Source organism: Trichomycterus rosablanca, chromosome 20, assembly GCF_030014385.1.
Source record: "Trichomycterus rosablanca isolate fTriRos1 chromosome 20, fTriRos1.hap1, whole genome shotgun sequence".
NCBI classification, from domain to species: Eukaryota; Metazoa; Chordata; class Actinopteri; order Siluriformes; family Trichomycteridae; genus Trichomycterus; species Trichomycterus rosablanca.
In genome coordinates, this window is record NC_086007.1 from 22,955,766 (window position 1) to 22,980,750 (window position 24,985).

The window sequence follows — 24,985 nt, forward strand, 5'->3', positions numbered from 1 at the left end:
TTTAGTGAATTTCAATGCAGAAATGTTATGTAATATCAACACCAGAGTTGCCAGGTCAGCTCTTAAAGCTAGACAATGCTGAAATGGTTTGTGCATACACTTGAATGCAAAGATTTGGGCACATCTGGCCAAAGTACATTTAAAAGAAATCTTCTTTAGAATAAGTGTTAATGTACAGGTCCTTAACTGACAAAATGTGGCATGTGCAAAGGTTTGGAATCTTAGCTCTGCCACTGGTTGGCTGGGCCTTTAAATTTTATGAAAAGAGTAAATAATTCTAATTCTCTAAGTCTGAAGGCAATATATTTCCATTAATTTGCAATGCTGTTTCACGACTTTCTGATAAAAACAAAGAGCAATTTATTACATTTTTGGAAGTTTCGTTACATAACAGGATGCAAGTTTGCTGCCAATTTAAGGCCTTTATATAAGTGTCTCTGGGTTTACAGAGATTGTGAATTATCAGAATTTCCTCTCCAGTGGATAGCAGGTAATTTTTTGGCTTCTCGTAGACTCCCCATAATAAAGGTATATATCTTAGTATTTTTTTATTATGATCGATGTAGTGGGCTTCTGTTAAACTGGTGGTGAAAGCTTCCTCACCTGAGTCTACTTTAGTGGGATCTGCATCTAGAACCAAATCAGAATAATGTGTAGTAACTATCCTCTGCACTTTTGAGGTGGGCAATCAAATATTTGTCCTTTCTTAAAGACCCAGCGTAGGCTACAGGTACCTGACATCACAAGAAATCTCCAGTATGCCTATTTGCCTATTGATTTTCCTGTCCCATCATGCGATTCTTTTAACTCTTCTTTATCAAATGCAATGAGACCCCCCTCTGGGTTCACTGAGACCCCACTGGTTGAGAACCACTGCATTTTGAATCAGTTTAGTACAGTGATGTGATTGATGCTGTTTTAAAATGTTACACAAGTAAAAGACAATCTGGTCATACATTACATGGCCAAAATGATATGGATTACTTATCATGAGTTTGTTGGAAATTCTGTTCCAAAACCATGGACATTAATGTATATTTGGCCTCTTTGGGCCTATTAGAGGCTTTTAACAAAATGTTAAAAGTGTGTCTTTGAGAATTTGAGCCCATTCCATCAAAAAGAGCGATAGTACGCTAATCCACTGATATTGAATGAGAAGTCAGGCTTACAATCAACATAAACATACATAAATGCATCCAAAATGTCTTGAATCAGCTTGAGGTCAGGGCTCTGGTGTTCCTCTACACCAAATGTGTCAAACCATGTCTTCATGGACTTTGCTTTGTACACAGGGGCATAGCATTTCCCATCCAATTTAGGAGTATGTGATTAATGATCTATATATGATTTTATATTCCAGTAAGTAATGCGTAATATGCCTAAAACCTAATAATTAGGAGGGGTGTCTACATACTTTTGGCCTAATAGTATATATGCTCTTATTTTGTTTATCCTACTATCCAGTAAAATATGGATCAACTACACTACTTCATTTTTACCTCTAAAGCCCAAAGTTGCTTAGCTCCAGAAGATCTAGCTGATCTCCTAGGGCAGTAAAGCCCATGCCATTATTATTATTATTTTAATTGATAATAATAATAAACTGAAAAATTAGGAGGGGTGTCCACATACTTTTGGCCTTTTAGTATGTATGATTTCATTTAGTTTATGATACTATTCGGTAAAGTCCTTTAAAGCCCTAAATTGTATAGCTCCAGAAGATCAAGCGGATCTCCTAGGACAGTATAGCCCATGTCATTATTATTATTCGTTTTGCCTCAAATTATACACAATATGGCCAGAAGTATGTGGACACTCTTCCTTATTATAAAGCTTAAGTGTTCTAATGACCCTCATTGATAAGTATATAAAATCCATTATATTACGTCACCTATTACAACTCCAAATTAATACTTAATAATTTGGAATGAAATTTACAACATGCACATGGTCAGGTGTCCACATACTTTTGGCCACATAATGTACCTAATATATGTGTACACTTTTATTATTTAGGTCAGGTGTTTCAGCCTCCCCAGTTGCTAAATGTCAAATAAAGTCAAATATATTGCAACTTCATTTTACTGACTATGGTTTGACATATCCAACAGGCACATGATCAAGTGTCCACATACTTATGTAGTTGTTTTATTTGTAAGCGATAGAGAAAGCCCAGATATCCTACACACTTCTACACAGATGGTAGAAGTGTGTCATTACTGTCCCTAATCTTTATACTCCTCCCTCGGCCTGGCTCTCTCTCTCTTCCCCCCCTCCTCCGAACACCAACGCGTTCCAAAGAAACGGAACACTGAGCCGTTCCTCCGAAGCCAGAGACAAGGGTGCGTGTGTTGGCGAGGAGGAGCGTGTGTGTTTTTGTCGCCTCCTCAAAGTTGATCCCTCCAGAAGAGGTGTGGTCGCCTCCATCTCCGGGACTAAGTGGAGGATTTTGCAGGCGTCCGTTTTGTCCTGGAGATCATCGGCTGCTCGATCGGTTATGTCCTGTCGTCTGTCTGGGTATTCGTCTGGCCGTCTGGGATGAGTTTCAGTAATGACATGGACGAGACGGGGGAGGGCAGGTGAGTATTCAGCTGAGGATTGAGTTCCAGTAGGGCAAGGCTGATTCGTTTTTGGGTTTGATGTTTTGGTGCGAGTGTTTTATTTGTGGGAGCGTAGGTGGCATGCGGAATAGGCACTAAAATCGGTCATAAGAATATTACATGCGGGTCTGTCTGTCCTCTTCTGTCTGGAGCTGATTAATGGCGAAGTTGATGTACCAAATCGTGGGATTACCTCATTTTACTGGCCGAGCTATTAAGTCTGCACAGAGGCTCTGTGTGCAATGTTACATTTGTCATTGTTACAGCACATAAATATATTTTCATATGTTATACAGACATATAAAGACCAAAAAAAGATTTGTAGTGTTTGACCTGTCAGGAAAAATATTGGTAGCATCAGGGATGCAAAATTATGCCAAATTCTAACTAAACTAAACTAAAAATGAACCTGTATGTATTATCATTCATGAATGATCAGTTTGTTATTGGTATAATGCTTAAAATAGCAGCAATGTAGAACAGAAGCAAATAGTATGTGGACAACCCTTCAAATTTTTAAATTCAGGCATTTCACTCACATCCATTGCGAACAGAATAAAATCATTTGGAATATATACATGATATGTTTCCAACTTCCAACTTAATGGCAACATTTTGGGAAATTTGCTTTCTTTTTCCAGCATGACTGCACCCTCTGCACAAAACAAGGTCAATGAGGGCATGGTTGTCTGATGTGCTCAAGTGCCCTGCGGAGTGGTGGTACTGACCTCAACCCCAGGCCTTCAAATTCAAATATGTTGTTAAAAAGAATTCCCACAAGAGTGGAGGCTGTTATAGCTGCAAAACAAGTTTTGAAATAGGATGTCATAATACTTTTGGTGTTACAGTGGGGGTACATATAAATCTGCATACTTTCCTTCGTAGTTGCCTGACCTGAGGACTAATAACCATTCATTGGACGCTTGAACTGGCCAACAGTTGCACTTTTAGTCTGTGGCTCTCCTAGGTCAGCAGGGATCTGCAGCTGCTGAGTAACCATACACTAACAGATCCAAATGAAAAGGGTACAAGTTCAAAAATAAAATAATAATTACATAATATTACACCATTATATAATTATAATAATTACAACAATAAATAATAATTGCAATAATAATAATAATAATAATAATTACAGCAAAATTATTATAATAATAAATGAAAAATAATAAAATAACAACATTAATAACATTTATAACAATAGTAATAATAATAATATTAATAACAGAAGTAAATACAATAAAAAATAATAATAATGAAATAACAATATTAATACCATTAATAATAATAATAATAATGATAATAATAACAAATAACATTTAATTGCAATAAATATATTAATTATAATAATTACAATATTAATATAATAATAATAATTACAGTAAAATTATTATAATAAAAAATAATAAAATATTAACATTAATATCAATAATAATAATATTAATGATAGAAGTAATTACAATAATAATTACAAATAATAAAATAACAATATAATAATAATAATTACAATTAACAATAATTGCAATAAAGATAATTATAATAATTACAATATTAATATAATAATAATAATAATAAAAGAGGAGTGGCAGTTTATGTCAGCTGAAACCAATCTGGCCATACTCCACTGACCTCTCTTTCTAACAAGGTGTTTCCACCTGCTAATCTGCCACTCACTGGATGTTTTTTTTTTTACTTTATATACTGTTGTGCTAAAACTTTCAGATGATCAGCATTGACATACTTAAATCAGCATGTCTAGTCTGACGATTCTGAATATTATCTGTAGGTTCTTGACCTTGGTCTATACAAGCTTATGCATTGGGCTGCTGCCACATGATTGGCTGATTGGATATTTACATGAATGAGCTGTGCAGTGGATCTTAATAAAGTGGACGTTCAGTAAATCATATGTCATTTATGTGGATCAGTTGTGTGTAGATGGTCTCAGACTCAGAAGCATCTTTCTTATATGGTGGTCCACGGTATTAAACATCACCAGAACGTTTCCTTATTGTGTTTTCCAACAACATGCAACTATTTTTGTCTTGATTTCTTTTGACTTTGAACAGTTAACAACAAACTTGAATGCATGTTCTTGTTTAACCGGGTGTGGCAGCTGTGTTACGAGAAGTGGGTGAGGTATTTGAGTCCAGATGTTGCAAGGAAAGCTCTTGATGCAGTTAAAGCTCATTTGTTTAGCAGCTTAGTGCACTCTAGTCTTGTACTGCAGGCTAAAGCATTTGAAACACTATATGGCCGATATTATTTGGACACCCCTTTATTTTAGTTATTGTGTTTCAGTGACAGCCATTGGATGGAAAAAATTCCAGCTTTGAGGTAACATTTTGGAGAGGATTCTTTACTGCCCCAGCATGAAGTAAGGTCCATAAAGTTAAAGCTGATGTAGATTAAATTCAAAACCCTGCATAGAACCCTGACCTCTAGCCTCATTTAAAATAGAACGCCTGTAATTGTCTTATATACGTATACCAATGTACAGTATGATGGAATGCTTTTTTCCGCTTATCCCAGCTTGTTTGGAAGCTGGGGTCAGAGTGCACTGTCAGCCATTGTACAGCACCCCTAGAGCTGATAGGGTTAAGAGCCTTGCTCAAGGGTCCAACAGTGGCTGCATGGCAGTACTTGACTGCATGGCAGTCTTGACAGTTCCTAACCTCACAAAGCCCTCTCAGAAGAGTGGAGGCTACAAAAGGGCGGACCATTTCCATGTTAATGCTCATAATGCTCGCTGTCAAAGTAGTGCATTTAAATAATCTGCCTCATGAGTTTGATGTCTTATTAGAATCCTCTCTACTTAGGTAGCTGCTTGGGTAGGCAGTAGGAAGCAAGGCAGCTCACTCAGTTTATAGACAGACCCGTAATTAGGTGCCTATATATCTCTGAGACTGGATTAAAAAAGCATGTCAGATGTTTTACTCGATTTGGTGTCAACTTGATGGAGTTAATCTCGGGAGAGTGTTTACATCAGCACGTATTCACAACTCGGTCCTTAGAGCCGTTGTGTTATGTGATACTGGCCATGACCTTGCAAAACCTAACAGGATTATCTCTGGTGTAATCTCCAGCACTGCACCCATCCAGGTCCACAGTAACCAAACATATACTGGCCTATTCATTCATTCAGTGTCTGTTTGACCACCGCTTAACGTATTAAGGGTTGTGGTGGGTCCGATTCAATGGGAGAAAGGCAGGTTGCCAGTCCATCGCAGGGCAAACACACACACACACATTCACACACACTCATACCTAGGATGATTTTAGTATCTCCAGTTAACCTGACTGCATGTCTTTGGCCTGTGGGAGGAAACCGGAGCTCCGGGGGAAACTCACACAGACACGGGGAGAACATGCAAACTCCACACAGAAAGAACCTGGACTGCTCCACTTTGTGAATTGTGAGGCGACAGTGCTACCCACCGAAACATATCATTAATATTCTTTAATTAATTTTATACAACTGTTAACAGGGGGTGTGGCTAACACCCTCAAATTCAATATTTACAACGGATGTCCACATATTTTTGACTATATTATGTATGCCCTGGTTGCACAACTTGTATTCAGCTGGTATTGTAAACGTGTACTGACATGGTGCTTCTAATTTATAAACTTGCAGTAAGCTGCAGTAACTCATTTCCACCAGTGGGGTCTCCAAATCACAGAATCACTAAAAGGTCACATACTGCATCTTTAACCTGTTTAATTAGCAGCACGGTTCCACCTCAGGAAGCTGCAAATCAGCTTTGCCAACATCACAGAACCCTGTAGCCTGACTTTAAAAGCCACTGAAATAAACGAGCGAAGGTAGTTTTTTCGACTCTAATCTCTTTATTAGCAATTTAAGGCTCAGTGAAAGCGGTTAGAGGGCAGCTTAACGGTAACTCTGCTTCTGTCGGGTTGCCGAAAAGCTACCATTACACCCGCGGTGCCGGTGTTAATGCATTCGGGCAGTCCTCCCTGAAAGCGACGATTATATAGCTCAGCGTGTAACTGTTCCACATCGGAAGCCGTTTCACTGAAATGCTGTTTTGTCAGCAGCGGTGTAGTGAGGGATTTGACTTTATCTGGCATGTTCTTGTAAACAGAGGACTGAAATGGATCTGGTTGGGAATTTATTGTTGATGTCTATCTGGCTCTCTCTTGATGTCACGTAGTGCTTATATAAGAGTTGTCAGTCATGATGGATGAGACATTTCTCCTCCGATGCTTTTTTCCTGTCTCTCTCTTAGTGTTCCTTTATAACTAGGGCCCTACTAAATTCACAAGTAAATGTGCTTTTTCAAAAATCACAGATTTCACAGATTTTTAAAGAAAAGTGCCAAATTTCACTTTTTATTTCATAGCACCCATAAATTGAATGATAGAATAAATGGAAGCTACAAAACACAACACGGCCTAGCCTAATGGTTGAGTGTAAACCTAGAACATCCAGCGATGGTCTCAAATATGAAAATTCTTGTCCGTGTTTTGACACCCCCACTCTGCGTCCACAGTATTGGTTGGGAGTTTTCCAGACTCAGTTACCCGAGTAGTGTTTTAGGCTGCTTTAGACTTCAACATCTTGGGCATTTTGACTAAGCGATTGCCAACTAAATTGCCGTAGGATTGCTAGGACCACCTCATAGTGCAAATTAACCAGTAAATGTGAGACACTTAAATGTTATGTGAATGAAAAATGTTAAATGGCTAAACACAAACCTTGAAGTCTGAATTTCACAGAACATGTGTGAGGTCCAGCTGTTGTCCACTGTTGTTGGACAGGAAGTCCTGGCTTGCAATCAACGTTTTAGTTTACATTTTACATTTTCAGCATTTAGCAGACGCTTTTATCCAGAGCGACTTACAGTACTGTCACAGTATATTGTCTAAGCAATTAAGGGTTAAGGGGATTGCTTAAGGGCCCAACAGTGGCAACCTGACAGTTAACCGCTAGACTACAACTACCCTTCATATATAATTTATTTTTTGTACATTTACATTGTCGCCATTTAGCAGACACCTTTATCTATGGAGCTCAAACGCTGCCATAAGTATTTGAATCTGAATTTTATACATTTGAAATATTTCAATCTGAATTTTATACATTTGAAATATTTCAATCTGAATTTTATAAATTTGAAATATTTAATGGCGTAATTTATAAATTTGAATTTTAACAATGCTTTTTTTGTGATTTGAACTTGTGAGGTGGTGAAATTTGCTGTTGAAAAATTTTCATTTCAAAATTACAACTTGCAATTTTCAGATTTAAAAAATTCAGATAAAAAAAATTCAGATCTCACAGATTCAAATCTCAGAAATACGAATTCAAGTTTGAGGTGAAACATCCGGGTTTCCCAGGAAAAGTAAACTTTCCAGAGCGATCGAACGCAGCATTTAACCAATCACAGCGCTGCCTCACCTGCGTTCATGTCTGTGGAGGAGAAATGAATCCCAATGAGGTAAGTGCATCCAAAGTGTCAACCTCAACTGACCAGATGAGTCGAACCAGGTGTGTTAGGTAAATGAGGTAAAGACTGAACTCTGAAGTGCTATACGGCACACCAGGAAAGAAGTTTCACAACATTTCTGAACTCCCCGTTTTAATATGTGCAAGCAACGGAATATCCATGCCTTCCTAAACTCAGACCAGCTCATGCCAAGCAAAACTCTTAGCTAACCACTACCAACAAGCTAGCTAACGCTAACTAACCTTACCCCGCGCGTTATCATGCCACCAGCGTTACATAACGCAAAATATAAAACTTGCCGTAAAGCACGTTGAGTATTTACCAGAACTATAAATAATTAGCTGACTGTGTGGATCTGAAGAACTTTGGATGCACTTTCCTCATTGGGATTCATTTCTCCTCCACAGACATGAACGCAGGTGAGGCAGCGCTGTGATTGGTTAAATGCTGCGTTCGAATCGCTCTGGAAAGTTTACTTTTCCTGGGAAACCCGGATGTTTCACCTCAAGCTTGAATTCGTATTTCTGAGATTTGAATCTGAGAGATCTGAATTTTTTTTATCTGAATTTGTAAAATCTGAAAATTGCAAGTTGTAATTTTGAAATGAAAATTTTTCAACAGCAAATTGCACCACCTCACAAGTTCAAATCACAAAAAAGCATTGTTAAAATTCAAATTTATAAATTACGCCATTAAATATTTCAAATTTATAAAATTCAGATTGAAATATTTCAAATGTATAAAATTCTGATTGAAATATTTCAAATTTATAAAATTCAGATTGAAATATTTCAAATGTATAAAATTCAGATTGAAATATTTCAAATTTATAAAATTCAGATTCAGATACTTATGGCAGCGTTTGAGCTCCATATTTATCCAAAGCGAGCAATTGAGGGTTAAGGGCCTTGCTCAAGAGCCCAACAGCAGAAACCTGGCAGTGTTGGGGCTTGAGCCTTCTGATTACTAGCCCAGTACCTTACCCGGTAGGCTACAACTTTTAGTTAATCCCCAAAGGTGTTTACTAATGTTGAGGTCAGTTCCTGCACTCCAATCGTGTCAAACCATGTCTAAGGTCCTCGCTCGGTGTCTACATATTTTTGGTCCAGGTCTAGATATAGGGCGAATGGTGGTTAGATGGCTAGCTGCTATCTAAATAAGGCGTTATGAGGATGCAGTCTTTTTGATTTTCTATACTTTGGTCTCTTGCTGAAGGAACTCTGATTAGGAACCTCTCTGAATGAGGCCATCATGACTAACGGCATGATTCTATACTGCTGATTGTTCATTTTCCTGTAAATTCACATGCTGATGTGGGCAATTGTTCATCCAATCGAGTTCTCCTCAAAGGAAAGGCTATTTCTCACAGTAAATGAGCAGAACATCTAGTATCCAAATCTGTGGTCATTTTCCACATGCCTGTATCGTAATTCCACCTCGTAGGCTGGACAAGTTGTCCGAGCCAGGAGTTTACATTTTCTCTTTATTTTTCTAAGATTTAATCCAACATGACCCACCCATAATCCTGGCACAGTTCTTCTCCTGCTTGGCTGAAGTGGTTACAGTGTACTTTCACCCCTCAAAGTCCTGCTAGAGCCACAGAACTAATAAGCAAACCAGTAATCCCCAAGAGAAACTGGACAACGGTTATGTCATGCCAATGCAAGAGCCCCAATTACTCATTTTCAGCCATAAAGAACCCTGAACAAACACTAGTTTTACACAATGGGGTTACTGTAGTACTTTTTGTGTGCTTCGCATCAGTAAATCTGTGCGCCCTTATTTATCTGTTCAATACAAAAGGCAAAAACACCTCGACTGGGCACCAAACGACCACACAGCATTGCACAATCACTCTTTCATTCTGTCATAGGTGCGAAAATAAAATGGCCTGCCAATATAAAACCTACTGCCAATACCTAAAGGAAACTCTTGTTTCCACAATAACAGTAACTGATATCAAGTATTAAACCAGTTTCCTTAGAACCTAAGAGATGTACAGCAGTGGTCCCCAACCACCGGGCCACTGACTGGTACCAGTGGGTCATTTATTTACATTTACATATGGGCCATTTCCAACATCCTATCTTTGTAACTAAAGCAGGATTTTCTGCAATGACGGCAACCAAAACAAAGTTACGGAGTAGACTGGACATAAGGAACACACTTCGGGTGTTATTGTCTCCTATCACCCCTCATTACAGCAAAAAAAGCTCAGGGTTCCCACTGATTGTCTATCATTGGTGAGCAGCATTGTTATGCGCATTGTTATACATTGTTATGTGTTTTTGATTATGCTCGTTGCATCATTTTATTTTAAATCCACCCGCCACCACCAGTCCGTGAAATGATATCTTATATGAAACCGGTTCATGGTGCTAAAAAGGTTGGGGACCGCTGGTGTACAGCATCAACACTACCTGTGACACACCATAACCCTACAACAATTCTGTGGGGAAACTGTGAGCCTCTTGGGTGTGAGAACAGTGTAGCACTGTGAGCGCCAACTCGTGATGTAAACAAACATCTGTTCTCACTGTCCAGCTGGTTCCCGTTTGCTGCTACGCAGACATCCAGTTAGGTTCTAGGGTGGTGTTGGCGAGTCTTGTATGTTGCCTTTGTCATATATTTGGGACAGAGTCTGTTTTCTTTCAAATGACTCGGCCATAAAACAGTTTAGGTTTCGTCTAGTTTGTTTTGTATTTTTAATTAATGTCTGTTGGAGTGTTTGACTTGTCATTGAATGTTTTTCTAGTCGTTAATGAGTGTCTGGTACTGGTGCTGAGAGCCGGTCGTGCATTACAACAGTGACCTCAATCAGATGAGATCTGGAAGTGAATGAGGGTTCTCAGTGCCTGACTGAAAACAGGACTACGGCTCTAAAGCTCTCTTGTGTATTCCCATAAATCCTTCTCTCTTTTCGGTCTCACTCTTTCCCTTATTTAGTTTTGGATCTTCATCCCCTTTCTGCTTTGAAATATCTAAGAAGAGAGCTACCATAGCTCACTTACAGTGCTAAATCGCATGTAGCATGAGCTAACAGGCTGCTATTAGCACATTAGCTAAAACAAAGCATCATTCTTACTGTTGCTGTTTAAGTGAAATTACACCATATATGGTAGTGGCTCATTTTTATTACCAAAGTTAGGCACTTCAGCTATATTTATTGCTAACATGTATAAAATGCATTTTATAAATTACTTATTATTACTTAAATTTGTTGTCATGCCTGTGCACAAAGCATGGGGTCTGTCTGAAAACCTAGTGAGCTCTCGACATAGACAGCATTTTACGTCATCCTACACATCCTAAGGAGCATCGGATACTTCCTTAGCGCTCAAGGCAATCCCAGCATTCAGTGCGGCACAATTTTTCCAAAGAGTTCGGATTCAAATGCTAATAAATTGTCATTGATTTGTAATTTGTATAAAGATGTACAAGTGGGGCAGCACGGTGGCTCGGTGGGTAGCACTGTTGCCTCACAGAAAGACGGTCCTGAATTCGATCCTCAAGCGGAGTGGTCCAGGTCCTTTCTGTGTGGAGTTTGCATGTTCTCCCCGTGTCTGCGTGGGTTTCCTCCGGGAGCTCCGGTTTCCTCCCACAGTCCAAGAACACGCAGTCAGGTTAATTGGAGACACTGAATTGCCCTATAGGTGAATGGGTGGGTGTGTGTGTGTGTGCCTTGTGCTCATTGAAAAGCTGGGATAGGCTCCAGCGGCTCCAGATAGGAGCCCGGAGCAGAGATTTTTCGAGATGTCAGCTCAGTTGTGCTAGCCTGTTCTACCGCTGCACCAATCGACACGTCAAACTTAAAGTCGTCTTTCAGTTTCAAGATTGTTGGCGGTCTACATTTCAACGGATCCTCTATTCTAAACAGAAAGGAAGCAGTGTTTGTTTCTAAACTTCTACAGCCATTGTGAAATTTTACTCACCATGCTTTGTGTAGTCTTTAACAGGAAACTGCCTTCTTTTGTTAACTGTGTTTAGCATTTCTTAGAGAGAATGCTTTGATTCTGTCACGTTCTGTTATGCAGTAGATGAAATTAACATTGCAAGAAGGGGAACAGATGGATAGCTTTATTTTACTTTTTAAATTCTGGTTCGCGTACCTGCTTTGGCACAGTTTTTACACCGGATGCCCGTCTTGGCGCAACCCTTCTTCTTTCATCTGGGTTTGGGACCGGCACTGAGAGCGCACTGATTAGTGCACCTTGACTTCCCCAATTTTATGGAGTTTTTGATGCCGTGTACCCTAGCCAGGGTCCCATGGCCTTTGGAGTGTTTGAAAAGGCATTGTTTAATAATAAAATACAAATAACAGGTCGCGTCTGGTAGTTTTGGAGACTTGGTGACCCCAAGAGAAACATGGGTTTCCGAAGGTAAATACTAACTGGTGTCCATTTTTTCGTCTTCCTCACAGCAGTTGGGAGCCTGAGAGCTTGGAGATGAACAAGCTGCGTCAGAGCTTGCGCAGGAAGAAACCGACCTACGTGCCCGAGGCCAGCCGACCGCACCAGTGGCAGTCCGACGAAGAAGCCGTGCGGAAAGGAAAATGCAGCTTCGCAGTCCGGGTAAGAAGACCGTTTTCAAACTCAACCCCTAATCAGCTGTCACGGACATGAGCTAATAATTGGTGATAATGAGCTACATTATGTTGCCAAAAGTATGTGGACGACCTTTGAGTTTAAGTGCGTCAGCCACACCCATTGCTTAAAAATGAACAATATGCTTCCAACTTTTTTTGTGGTACCAGTTTGGAGAAGGTCCCTTCATGTTCCAGCATGACTGTGTGCTTGTGTAATAGAACTCCCATTGGCCAGCATAGAGCCCTGACGTCAACCCCACTGAACACCACTGTACACAAGTTCCCACCAAAACATTCACAAATATTGTAGAATGCTATCCTAGAAGGGTGAAGGCTGTTACACTCCCAAACGGGGGTGAGTTCAAATCTCAGCTCTGCTACCGGAAGGCTGGGCGCGTCTTTGGACAATGATTGGCTTGCTCGAAAGCTGCTGGCTGATACATGGCACCTGCACAGCGACATGGGATAATGGAGAACTGTGTGACTCTCAATGAGCAATACGGATCTTCATATAAACCCACCCAGTGCAAGTAAAAAAGAAGCGTGTGGCTACTACACATGTGTCAGAGGGGGCATGTGTTGGTGCAGCCCTCCCCAGTCAGGAGTGGAGGTCATCAGCAGTAGAAGTAGCAAAATGTGATCAGGTAACTGGACACGACTAGATTGGGAGGAAAATTGGGAAAAAAGGAAAAAAAGACTTTGGAATGGGCGCATACTTTTGGTCAGATAGTGTATATTTGCCAATACAACACTGGTGCTGCACAGCTCCATAGACCTTGGTTTCAGTTCCTGTCCATATGGTGTTTGGCCTGTGTACACGTAGGTGTTTTACTCTAAACTGTCCCTAGGTGTGAATGTAATTGTATATGGTTAAGAGGTTAAGAGTCTAGTCCCACCTTGCATCCTGTGTTTCTGAGGTATATACCCCGACCCCTTCCCAAATCTCACCAGGATAGTGAATGAATTTATGTTATTAATGCTGTCAAGGCTACACAGAAATTGTGGTGTCCTTGTCCTACTATTTATGGTTCCTCAGATAGAAGTCCTGTGCATTAATGGACAGTCCAGGGGGATTAAGTATAGGAAAGTGATTGTTTAATGGACATGACCATGAAGCTAAATGGACTCAGACTGAAATAAGTCTGATAGAATCTGTGTGGTAAAAGCTTTAAAAGTCAATACTATCCTTGCAGTGCTTAGACAGGGTCTGGGCAGGTCCAGCTGTGTTCAAACACCCTTTTACCCATTTACACACTGACCAACAGAGCCAGTATAGAAAGGATCTTTCTCCCTGTTGGTATTGCCCCTGGTCTTGAAGGAAAGATGTTGGCAAAAGTTGGCTATGAGCAGACCTGAAAATCAGCATGGCTGAGCACACAGTTTGAGTTTGGGTAGTGTCGGTTTGAGTTTGGCTGTGATGATATTGATCCTGTACTCCAGTCTCTGGTACTGAAATGAGTTGACAAGTATATATAAGAATCAAGTATATATGAAGATTTCTGCCTTAGTTCTTAAAAGATAATATTTTCATTGTTTGATACTGTAATGTTGTCAGTACAATTGTGATAAAACACAATGTTTACATTAATTTATGTCACTCTTTAGTAATGCAGTGAGGTGCACAGGTGGTGCAGCAGTGAAATATGCTAGCACAACAGAGCTGACATCTCGTATTTTAGCTCTGCTACCGGCAGGCTGGGCGCCTACACCAATTCTTTATAAGCGATGCAATTACGACCTCTGCTGGCTGATAAATGGCACTTGCTTAGAGACGAGGGATAATGGGATCAGTGCTTGACTCTTGGTGCGTGAGACTGAGCTCCATATGAACTCACCTTGTGCAGGTAATCACAAGATCAGGTAATCAGCAGGTAATCAGCCACATGTGTCAGAGGAGACGTATGTTAGTCTTGGCTCTAATTGGTCAGGGGTGGAAGTTGGCATCAGTAGAGAGGAAGCAAAATGCAATCGGGTAATTGGATACGACTAGATTGGGAGGGAAAATTAGGAAAAAATGCAAAGTTTTGTTATCATATAGTAGAAATAATATTTTTACTATTATATTCAGATTATTATTATATTATTACTATCATATTCAGATTATTACCATATTATTATTATATCATAGTTTATTTCATCATAATATATATATATAAATATATGTACAGTACAGGCCAAAAGTTTGGACACACCAGCCAAAAGTTTGGACACACCTTCTCTTCAATGTTTTTTCTTGATTATTTTTATTTTCTACATTGTAGATTAATACTGAAGACATCCAAACTATGAAGAATTATGTAGTGAACCAAAAAGTGTTAAACAAACCAGAATATGTTTTATATTTTACCAACTCTACCTCTGCACAACCCAACTGATGGTCTCAAACACATTAAAAAAGCAACAAATTCCAAAAATTCACTCTAGACAAGGCACAAACATTCATTGAAAACCGTTCCAGGTGGAAACCTAATAAAGCTGGTTGAGAAAATTTCAAAGAGTGTGCAAATCTGTCATTAAAGCAAAAGATAGCTACTTTGAAGAATCTAAAATATAAAACATATTCTGGTTTGTTTAACACTTTTTTGTTTACTACATAATTCCATATGTGTTCCTTCATAGTTTGGATGTCTTTAGTATTAATCTACAATGTAGAAAATTAAAAAAAAAATTAAGAAAAACCACAGGAATGAGAAGGTGTGTCCAAACTTTTGGCCTGTACTGTATATTTTCTCAAAATTTTCCCCCAATTTTATCCTTTAATCGAGTCATATCCAATTACCCTGGTTGTGTTACGCTTTACCTCTACAATCCTCCACTGCTGACTGAGGAGCATCGCAACTGACACACAACACACTCCGACTGCCACTTTTTACCTGCATGAGGCGAGTTCATATGCGGATCAGCCTTTTGCACGGAGAGCCATCAATCAGCCAGCAGAGGTCGTAATTGCACCAGTTACGAGGAGCCCTGGTCTGGCTCATCCCATCCCTGAAAAACAGCCAATCGTTGTTCATATAGCCGCCCAACCCAGCTGGATGGCAGAGCTGAGATTCGATACGATGTATTCAAAATCCCAGCTCTGGTGTGCTAGCGTATTTTAGCTCTGCGCCACCTGAGCGGCTACATCATAATATACTTAATACAACTACTTACTAAACTGTAATATTACATAATAGTACATCATGCATAGATTTTTTGACCATATATGGATCTCTTCCTCATTCTTATGGATATCTTCTCTCATTATGAATGTGAAGGACATATCGCGGAACAGACAAACATAATTAAATTCAGCCTCATTTTCTCTGCCAGCTTCAGGCTTCCGGAATCTCAGGAAGACGGAGATCTAATTCTCTAATGGATCCTCTCCTTTCTGCACACATAATCACATAAAATAAACCGGACCTGCTCAGAATTAATTGCCTCACCACAACGATGTTTTGTTTTACTGCTGGGTTGTACTGTACGTACTATAGATAGACTGTATAGTATATAACTCAGTTTACGGTGCCTGCGGTGCCTTAATTCATTAATTACTAAGCCTTAAATAATTAGATTATTTTAACCTACAGTAACTCAGTTACTGAGCATCTCATTTCTGTCTCTTGCTTGTTCTCTGCTCTGCAGTATCTGGGTTTGGTGGAGGTGGAGGAGTCCAGAGGGATGCACGTGTGTGAGGAGGCGGTAAAAAAGCTAAAAGTGGTAAGCATTTTTTTTTACTCTCCTCCTGTTTCATGATACCAAGAACCCTTTTGATCTTACAAGCTTACCAACAACAAAGTCTCTGGTATTTGACCTTCACTAAATAAATCATCAGGGTTATGATTTAATAGGTATTCCTTATGTAATTAAAGTTGCACCATTTGACCATGGGCTAACTGGACATTCCATCTCAAATTATGGATATTAATATGGAGTTTCCTCACCCCCCTTTCCACCTTCCCAAGCTTTGGTCAAACTTGAACACTTGACCATGGGCTTACTGGACATTTCATCCCAATTTATGCCCATTAATATGGAGTTTCCTAACCCCTCTTCCTTCCCAAGCTTTGGCCAAACTTGGGCATTTGACCATGGGCTAACTGGACAATCCATCCCAAATGATGGGCATTAATATGGAGTTTCTTCCAGGCGTCCTTGGTGGACAGTTTGGAGTTTCTGCACATGCACAGGTGTAGAAAGATACAGAAAATCTGATTAACAGTAGAAATAAAGCGAAGAACCCAAATATTTATCCAATTTCATACCAGAGAAACCTGATCATGTTTAGATTATTAGCGTTCATATAAACACACTTGGTGTGCGGTCTTCTTCACTCTCCCTTCCATCCCCCAGTCCTCTCATCAGAGCCATTTCTAGCTGCTCTCTCTCTCTTCCCTCAGCTTTCCTGTATTAATCTTTCCTTTCTATGTTCACTCCCTGTTGTCATTACTTTTATATCTTTGCTATCTTCCTTTCATCGCCGTTCTGACAGCAGCCTTTGAAAAGAGGCTTGTGGGTGCGTTTTAAAGTTGATGGAATTCAGTCGGAGCTTGCAACGCGTCCTCCATGATGTCTTGTTCTGATTTATTTTCCGTTTCCCTTTCTTGCGCCCTCACATGACAGAGCTGCTGCTGCCTCGTACTGGCCTCAGCGGGTCTTGCTTTGTTCTTTTATTTCTTTTCAGCACTTTATCAAAGCTCAGCACCGGTGAGACCGCTTTTTTAACAAGTTAAACAGAACGGCGTAGAAAAAACGCATACAGAGCTTAAATACACAATGTATTTTTTTTAAATGCATTTTCTCCCCATTTTCCTCCCGATGTAACATACTCAATTTTGTCTTCCGCTGCTAAGAGATACCAGATTGCATCCAAGGAGAGCACATCGCTGTACACGCCTCTTCCGACACGTGTACAGCCCTCCTCTTCTCACCCATGCACTCTGCACAGGTGTCTCTCCCGCCAATCAGGGTCCTTACACAGCGTATGAAGACCCACCCACCCACACATAGTCTGGCCCCCACCCTGCAGATATGGTGGTCAATTAGTATCTGCTGCAGGCACTGCCAATTATGCCTGCTAGATGGCGCCCAGCCAACTGGTGGCAACACCGAGTTTCGAACCGAGGAGTTTAGAAACTCTGTGCTGGTGTGCTAGTGGAATATCCCACTGCACCACCTGGGCGCCAAAATACACAATATGGCCAAAAGTAAGTGGACACCTGAGAGCTTTTTGAACATCCAATTTTAAAACCATGGGCATTAATATGGAGTGTCTCCTATTGTGGCTGTAAAAACCTCCACTCCTGTGCCACTCTTGTGTCTAGTGAAGAGAAGGCTCTCAATCAACATTCTAATTCATCCTGGAGGTGTTTAGTGGGGTTGAGGTTAGGGCTCGGTCTAATCCACGGGAATTTCCACAAACCAAACTTGTCAAACCATGTCCTAATGGACCCCGCTTTGTGCACTGGAAGAGGAAAGTGCCTTCCCCAAATTGTCTCCACAAACTTTTCAACCAAAAGAACTCTGGTTCTTGAACCGGTTCTGTTCGGGCTTCTTAGAACCTTGGTACGTTTCCACCCGTTTTTGGGAACCAAGGATGCGTCATCAATGGTGGGCGTTGCATGATGGAAGTAAAGAGTAAACGGCACCGCCACACTCCATATGAAACAACGGTACAGCAGCGCAAAAGTGGTTTTGCAGCTTCTCATGTGAAAGAGCCCACAGTTGACATCACGGTTTGTTCTAAAAACCCTAGTATTCTTTGGTTCCAGCTGCGAGTGAAACATGCTGAACTGGATCAAAATCAAGTTCGCGAACCGGAACATAGCATGACATAGGGCATAGGGCTTTTTTTGCCACCCATTGCAACCTTTTACAGTTTGTTTATAATGAAAGGTGTATAAATTAGTGTTTGAGTATTTGTTAATCAGGACAACCCAAAATTTCCCATTGTATCAGAATTCTAACGTTTTCCTAGTATGTAGATCCTTAATCTCTTAGATCCTGAAGGGCTAAACAGAAAGCTGCAGGGGCCTCAATACATTATGAGGACCGTCATGCTATTTCTTTACAGGCTGTGAAAAGGCAGGGCGAAGAGAGGGCGAGGCACAAAGGGACCTCGTTTTCCTTTAATCCCTCCTTCTATAAAACCAGCATTCGTGAGGACCTTGGGGTTTCTCCATGCCAAACTCATCAAACCGTGTCTTTATGCTGTTATTGATGTTATTGATTCCGTACACCTGCTAGCAATGTGTGTGGTAAAAAACACCCGAGTTTAGTCTCCACATACTTCTGGCCATATAGCATGAATAGGAGGGTTCTAAACTTTTTGTTTTTGTCACACAGAGTGGAAAGAAGACAGTTAAAGCAGTGCTGTGGGTCTCCGCAGACGGTCTTAGAGTGGTTGATGACAAAACCAAGGTAAGCACAGAAATCGCAGCTACTGAAAATGCTAAGCTTTGGAGTCCAGAAATCACTCGGAAGAATTGGAAGGTTTTGCTAGCGAGACAAATGGTACTTCTGTGCTAGCCTACAAACTAGCCACTGATGACAAAAGGAGGAATTTGGCTGGTACCCAAACAACCAATCCTGTGGCTATTTTTATTTAAACCTAGTAATAGGAGAATTGTGTTGTTTGTTAGCAATATGATACATTCCCATTTAATGAAATTATAGAATAAGCTGTAGCCTAGTGGTTAAGGTAGTGGTTAACAGCTGCCAGGTTGCTGCTGTTGGGCCCTTGAGCAAGGCCCTTAACCCTCAATTGCTCAGACTGTATACTGTAACTGTAATGTAAGTCGCTTTGGATAAAGGTGTCTGCTAAATGCCAAAAATGTAAATGTAGGTAGAATCTGTGTTTAACTTTATTGTAGTTTGTATATTTGAACACATTTAAAATTTGATGCCCCAACATACTCGAAAAATTTGAGGCAGGGTAAAATTAGCATGAAAAGTTCCACAATAAGCTGGTAAATTGGTAACTGGTTAGGGAATCATGATAGGGTATAAAAGAAGGATCCACCAAAGGATCAGTCTGTACAAGCAATGATGGGTCGTGGCGCACCCTAGTGTTCCAGACTTCATAAGAAAATTGTCAATCAGTTATTGTAAGTATTGCAAATAATTTAGGTCTTTCACCATCTACCTTACATAATATTGTGAAAAGATCTGGAGAAATCTCAGTCCGACAGACAACGCTACTGAATGTGTGTGACCTTCGAGCTCTCAGACAGCAGTGCATGAGAAACTGTCATGCTAATGTGATAAATATAGCCACATGGACTTGGGAGTACTTCAGAAAACCGTTGTCGCTTAACATAGTACGCCGCTACATCACACTGGACTGCATTAGTAATAGAGTGGGTGCTCCGTTTTAACTGGCACTCGGCATATCCCGAGCTCCATTTTTTTCTCTCTTTTATTTCTCTTGTCTGAAAACGTGAGTTCTTACACACCGGTGGACTGAGTAGCTGGTGTCGCCTCTTTTTTTATTGTTTCCTGTTTCCCTCTGTGAGTTTTCTGACGTACACTGGATTTAGCTCCAGTATTGTTCCAAATTGGTTAAGCATCCGGCATATTGGGTCCAATCTTTTGATCGCACAGGTACAGGGCTACACCTGCTGCCTCAGTGGTGATTTGTTTGTATTTTGTTTGTAATCTGTTAGAAATGGGTGTGGCTACAATGCAGAGACATAAAAATAAAAAGGAATTTTCACCGGGACCACCTCTATTTTGCCCCACTCCTTAATTTAAGTACTCTTAGACCCTGAAAGGCTAAACAGAAAACTGCAGGGGCCTCAATACATTACGAGATCCGTCATTCTATTTGTACACAGGCTGTGAAAAGGCAGGGCAAAAAGAGGGCAAGACACAAAGGAACCTCATTTTCCTGTAAACCCTCCCCCTACAAAAGCACCCATGCATCCTCTTCCTCCCTCCTGCTTTTACTTTCTGTCCGCCCTGCTGGTGCTTCTCCGTGACTCAGCCCCGGGACCTGATCCCCTTTTTGCCACCGTCCATATGGCTCCAGGCTAGACTCACGCATACATGTTTGGGGTCCGGCCTTGACATTTAAAACGTCCCAGTGTTCCCTCTTTTCCCAGAAGTGTGAAATGAGTCAGCACATCAACTCCCCCCTTCCTTCCCCCCCTCATGTCTTCCGGCTTTTTCTGCTCAACACAATTATCCATTGAGAAGCTTTCCAGAGCGCTGCCTGTGGACCGGCCCGCTACAGCCATTAATGAGGCTCATGATGAATGGGCGCCTCACCTTACAGATTTTCTCTGTACTCTGTATTATGGAGGAAGCCTTGTCGGTGCCATCTACAATTCATGCATGATGCTCCCTTTGTAGTTGTGTACATGGGATCCCAACATAGACTGACAATGGGTTAGGGTTCGGGAAGGGGGGTATTCCTGGGCATATATGCATTATAACTTTTTGTTTTGGTTCACTAACAGGACCTCATCGTTGATCAGACCATCGAGAAGGTGTCATTCTGTGCACCGGACCGCAACTTCGACAAAGCCTTCTCTTACATCTGCCGGGATGGCACCACCCGCCGCTGGATGTGCCACTGCTTCATGGCTCTTAAGGACTCGGTAAGAGTGACTTTACATTGATGTCTTGGTGTCCAGTTCCAAAAATTTTGGAAACATGCTGGGGTTATCTTAATAAGCACAGCTATCGGTGGCCAAAAGTATGTGAACACCCTAACAGACATATACAATCACTCACTCACTCACCACTTCTCCTAATCAGGGTTGCGAAACGGGGGGTGGGGGGGGTTTACCTGGACAGGACGCCAATCCATTGACATATACATATACACATGTATTTACATTTTTGGCATATAGCAGACGCCTTTATCCAAAGCGACTTACAGTACTGTGACACTATACTGTCTAAGCTATTAAATTAAGGGTTATTAGCTATTAAGCTATTAAATTAAGGGTTAAGGGCTTTGCTCAAGGGCCTAACAGTGGCAGCCTGGCAGTAGTGGGGCTTGAACCAGTGACCTTTCGATTACTAGTCCAGTACATTAACCACATTCACACCTTAACACACACACACACACCTAAGGGCAATTTTTCGTATCTCCAATTAACCTGACTGCACGTCTTTGGACTGTGGATAGAAACTGGAGCCCCTGTAGGAAACCCAGACAGACACAGGGAGAACATGCAAATTCCAAACAGAAAGGACCCACATCGCTCCACCTTGGAATAAAACCCAGGGCCTTCTTGCTGTAAGGCAACAGTGCTACCCACCTAGCTACTGTGCCGCCCCTACATATACAATCATTTATATAAAATCTATGATCCCAGTTTTGTTACAGCATGACATGCTCAAAGCAGTGTCCATAAATACATGGTTGGACAAGTACAATATGGAGAAATTCCAATGACCTGCACAGCCCTGAGCTCAATCCTATTAAACGCCATTGGGATGAATTGGAACATTGATTGCAAACCAGACATTCTTGCCAAAAACACACCTAACAAATGCTCTTTTGATTGAACCAGAAAAAAGGCAGAGATAGCCACAGTATTAACACTTCTGATTTTGGAATTCGTTGTCCAACAAGCTCATGGGGAGGTGTCCACATACTTTCTGCCAAACCTGTTAAAATGCTTTTGAAGACCATTAAAAGTTGGATAAGACCTTGTGAATTGGGATCGAAAAGCTGCTGGACAGTTAAACGCCATCCATTCAGGCATCCAGTGCACGCAGGTTCCAGATGTTTGTGGTTCTAACTTACTTGTGTCCTGTGCAGGGTGAGCGTCTGAGCCACGCGGTGGGATGTGCATTCGCGGCATGTCTAGAGCGAAAGCAGCGCCGGGAGAAGGAGTGCGGCGTCACGGCTTCGTTCGACGCCAGCCGGACGTCGTTTGTCCGAGAGGGCTCGTTTCGGGTCTCCTCGACCGGGCAGCAAGGCGAAAGAGAAGAAATCATGAAGCAGCTGCAGGACAAGAAGAAAGGTCAGGAAACTAAAACTAGTCCATCCTTTAGCTTCCTTTAAATACTAATTAGATTTCAATTGTATAGTTTAATTAAACTTTAAGTTCACTTCTCGTTCGCAGAAGTGTGCACCGTCCCCAAATTGCCGCCGGGCAGCGCCTCACCGCCTGAGGGCGCCGCAACACAGATGGACCGGGCAGAGGCCGGTGGGCCGCACATCATACCGCGCCGGCACGCACCCCTCGAGCAGCTAGTGCGGCAGGGCTCATTCCGTGGCTTTCCAGCGCTCAGCCAGAACAACTCACCTTTTAAACGGCAGCTGTCGCTACGCCTCAATGAGCTGCCGTCCAACCTGCAGCGCAAAACCGACTACCAGTCCAAGAACCCAGGTCAGTCATGCAATACAACTAATAGTAATGAATAATCGACAATTAATTGTTAAATGTCAACGTCCAGCCAACGTTGTCAATTGATTTATTTTCTGGTGTTGTGCTAACATCTGACTCAGCAGAAATTTGACCCCCTCTGCGTGCATGCACCACTTTACCACATCACGTTACGGGAAGTGTCCACTTGCTATCTTTCCACATCTTATTCACTTAAGGAAAGAGCTCTGTTGGATCTGCTTGGTATGTGGCGGTTGCAGCACAGTGCTTGCAGGCTCTCAACTTTATGCTAATCTGGAGGGAAGACTGTAAATGTAACCAACCCCAAACAAACCTTGTGCAGCCGGACAAAATGCAAGTCAACACGTCCCGTCACCCTCAACATTGATGCTGTGGTGATATCTTCATCCTTCCATCCATATCCAATTACCTGATTGCATTATGCTTCCTCTCTACTGATGTTGATCTCCGCCCTGATTGAGGAGAGCCGTGACTAACACACGTCTGCAGTAGCCAACTGCATCTTTTCACCTGCATGATACGAGTTCATATGCGGATCAGCTTTGCGCATAGAGAGTCATGCACTGATCTTCGTTATCCCCCGTCTCTGTGCATGCGCATCAATCAGCCAGCAGAGGTCGTAATTGCATCAGTTATGAGGAATCCCCTCCGGCGCCCCCTGGCAGGCACAATTGGCAGTGCCTGCAGCAGAAAAAATACCTCACTAGTCTGCTGGGTGGGAAAAGACAAGGGCGTTGGGTGTTTGTCGCCGTGTAAGGACCCTGGTTTGTAGTCCAAGGTGCCTGTACAGAAGTGGAGGAACGCAGAGACCAGCGCAAATCCACCAAAGTATGGTCGAATAATCGGATGCGATTGGGGTCCCTAGCAGCGGAAGGATAATTTGCTACGCTAAAATTAATGAAAATGGGAGAAAATGCATAAATAAAATGATGAAAAAAAGACAAAAATGACCGCTCTTGTGTTAGATGTTTTCTTTTTGACAGCTTTCTAAAATTGTTTTAATGCTTTCTATTGATGGCAAATAATTACCATTACCATAAAAAATAACCATGCTGTTTTGTTTTGGTATACTCTGTGCGGTGTGCGGTCCGTATCGACCACGAAAATGTTCTATCGTATCTTCCTGCCCTGCGTCCTGGTCCAATTCCCCAGGCTTCAGCTCACACAGATCATTTAAGTCTGTCTGTAAATACTCTGTCTGACCTTTCTGCATGATCTCTGTGTCATGAAATCCAGTAAGTCTATTGATCTTTTCCACAGCCGGTGAGATGGACCTGTCTGTGGCAGCTGAAGCGGACAGCATCAACGCACTCTGCACTCAGATTAACAGCTCGTTCACCAAACCATCGGAGGACCCCGGTGCCAAAGCAACCAGTAACGGCTTGCCAGCATGCACTGTGCCTCCTACCATACCTCCACCGCCTCCACCTGTACAAGGTAACACTGGGTGTTATTATCATTATTATCATTATTGTACTTGGTTGTGTATTTAAAGACTGGAATGCCTTTATTTTTCATATATACATATACACGTGTATAAAATGATCTGACCTACTCATCCATCATCTTACCTGACCTTATGAAATTTTGTGGAAAGTCTTCACCAAAGATTGGAAGCTGTTATAGTCGGAAAGGAAACTTCATATTAATGCTCATGGTTCCTTATGGTCAGGTGTCCACATACTTTTAACCATGTACACATTAGAGGAATTCGGGTCATAAGGGTGTCAATAAACATAACTGGTAATCACCTTGGTCCATCCTCATGTCTGTATGTAGACGCCTGACCGCCTGATAGAACTGCTGGGGATTCGAACCCTTGATCCCAGCTTTAGTGGACTAGCGTACTTTTTACCCTTGGGCCACTCAAGCCACCCAAGCAAAAATTCATTATCAATCAAGTTGTAACTTCCACTGCCACTTGGGCCCCCACCCTAAAAAAAGCTGCAGACTATCATGACCCCCCTTGACGTGCCCCCC

General features: G+C 41.4%; 1 protein-coding gene across 2 annotated transcripts in view; it reads left to right on the forward strand.

Annotated features, from left to right (window-relative positions):
* The window catches only part of numbl (NUMB like endocytic adaptor protein), a 46,332-nt gene that overhangs the window by 19,200 nt on the left and 2,147 nt on the right, over window positions 1-24,985 (forward strand). The window contains exons 1-8 of one of the 2 annotated variants that reach the window (XM_063017225.1): window positions 2,398-2,579; window positions 12,492-12,642; window positions 16,284-16,358; window positions 18,984-19,058; window positions 21,098-21,238; window positions 22,414-22,618; window positions 22,721-22,987; window positions 24,266-24,442. In XM_063017225.1, the coding sequence (XP_062873295.1) occupies window positions 2,539-2,579; window positions 12,492-12,642; window positions 16,284-16,358; window positions 18,984-19,058; window positions 21,098-21,238; window positions 22,414-22,618; window positions 22,721-22,987; window positions 24,266-24,442 (1,132 nt within the window). In that variant the 5' untranslated portion in view covers window positions 2,398-2,538. Of the gene's footprint in view, window positions 1-2,397; window positions 2,580-12,491; window positions 12,643-16,283; window positions 16,359-18,983; window positions 19,059-21,097; window positions 21,239-22,413; window positions 22,619-22,720; window positions 22,988-24,265; window positions 24,443-24,985 lie in introns of those variants that run through there. The other variant, XM_063017226.1, reaches the window with a different exon arrangement.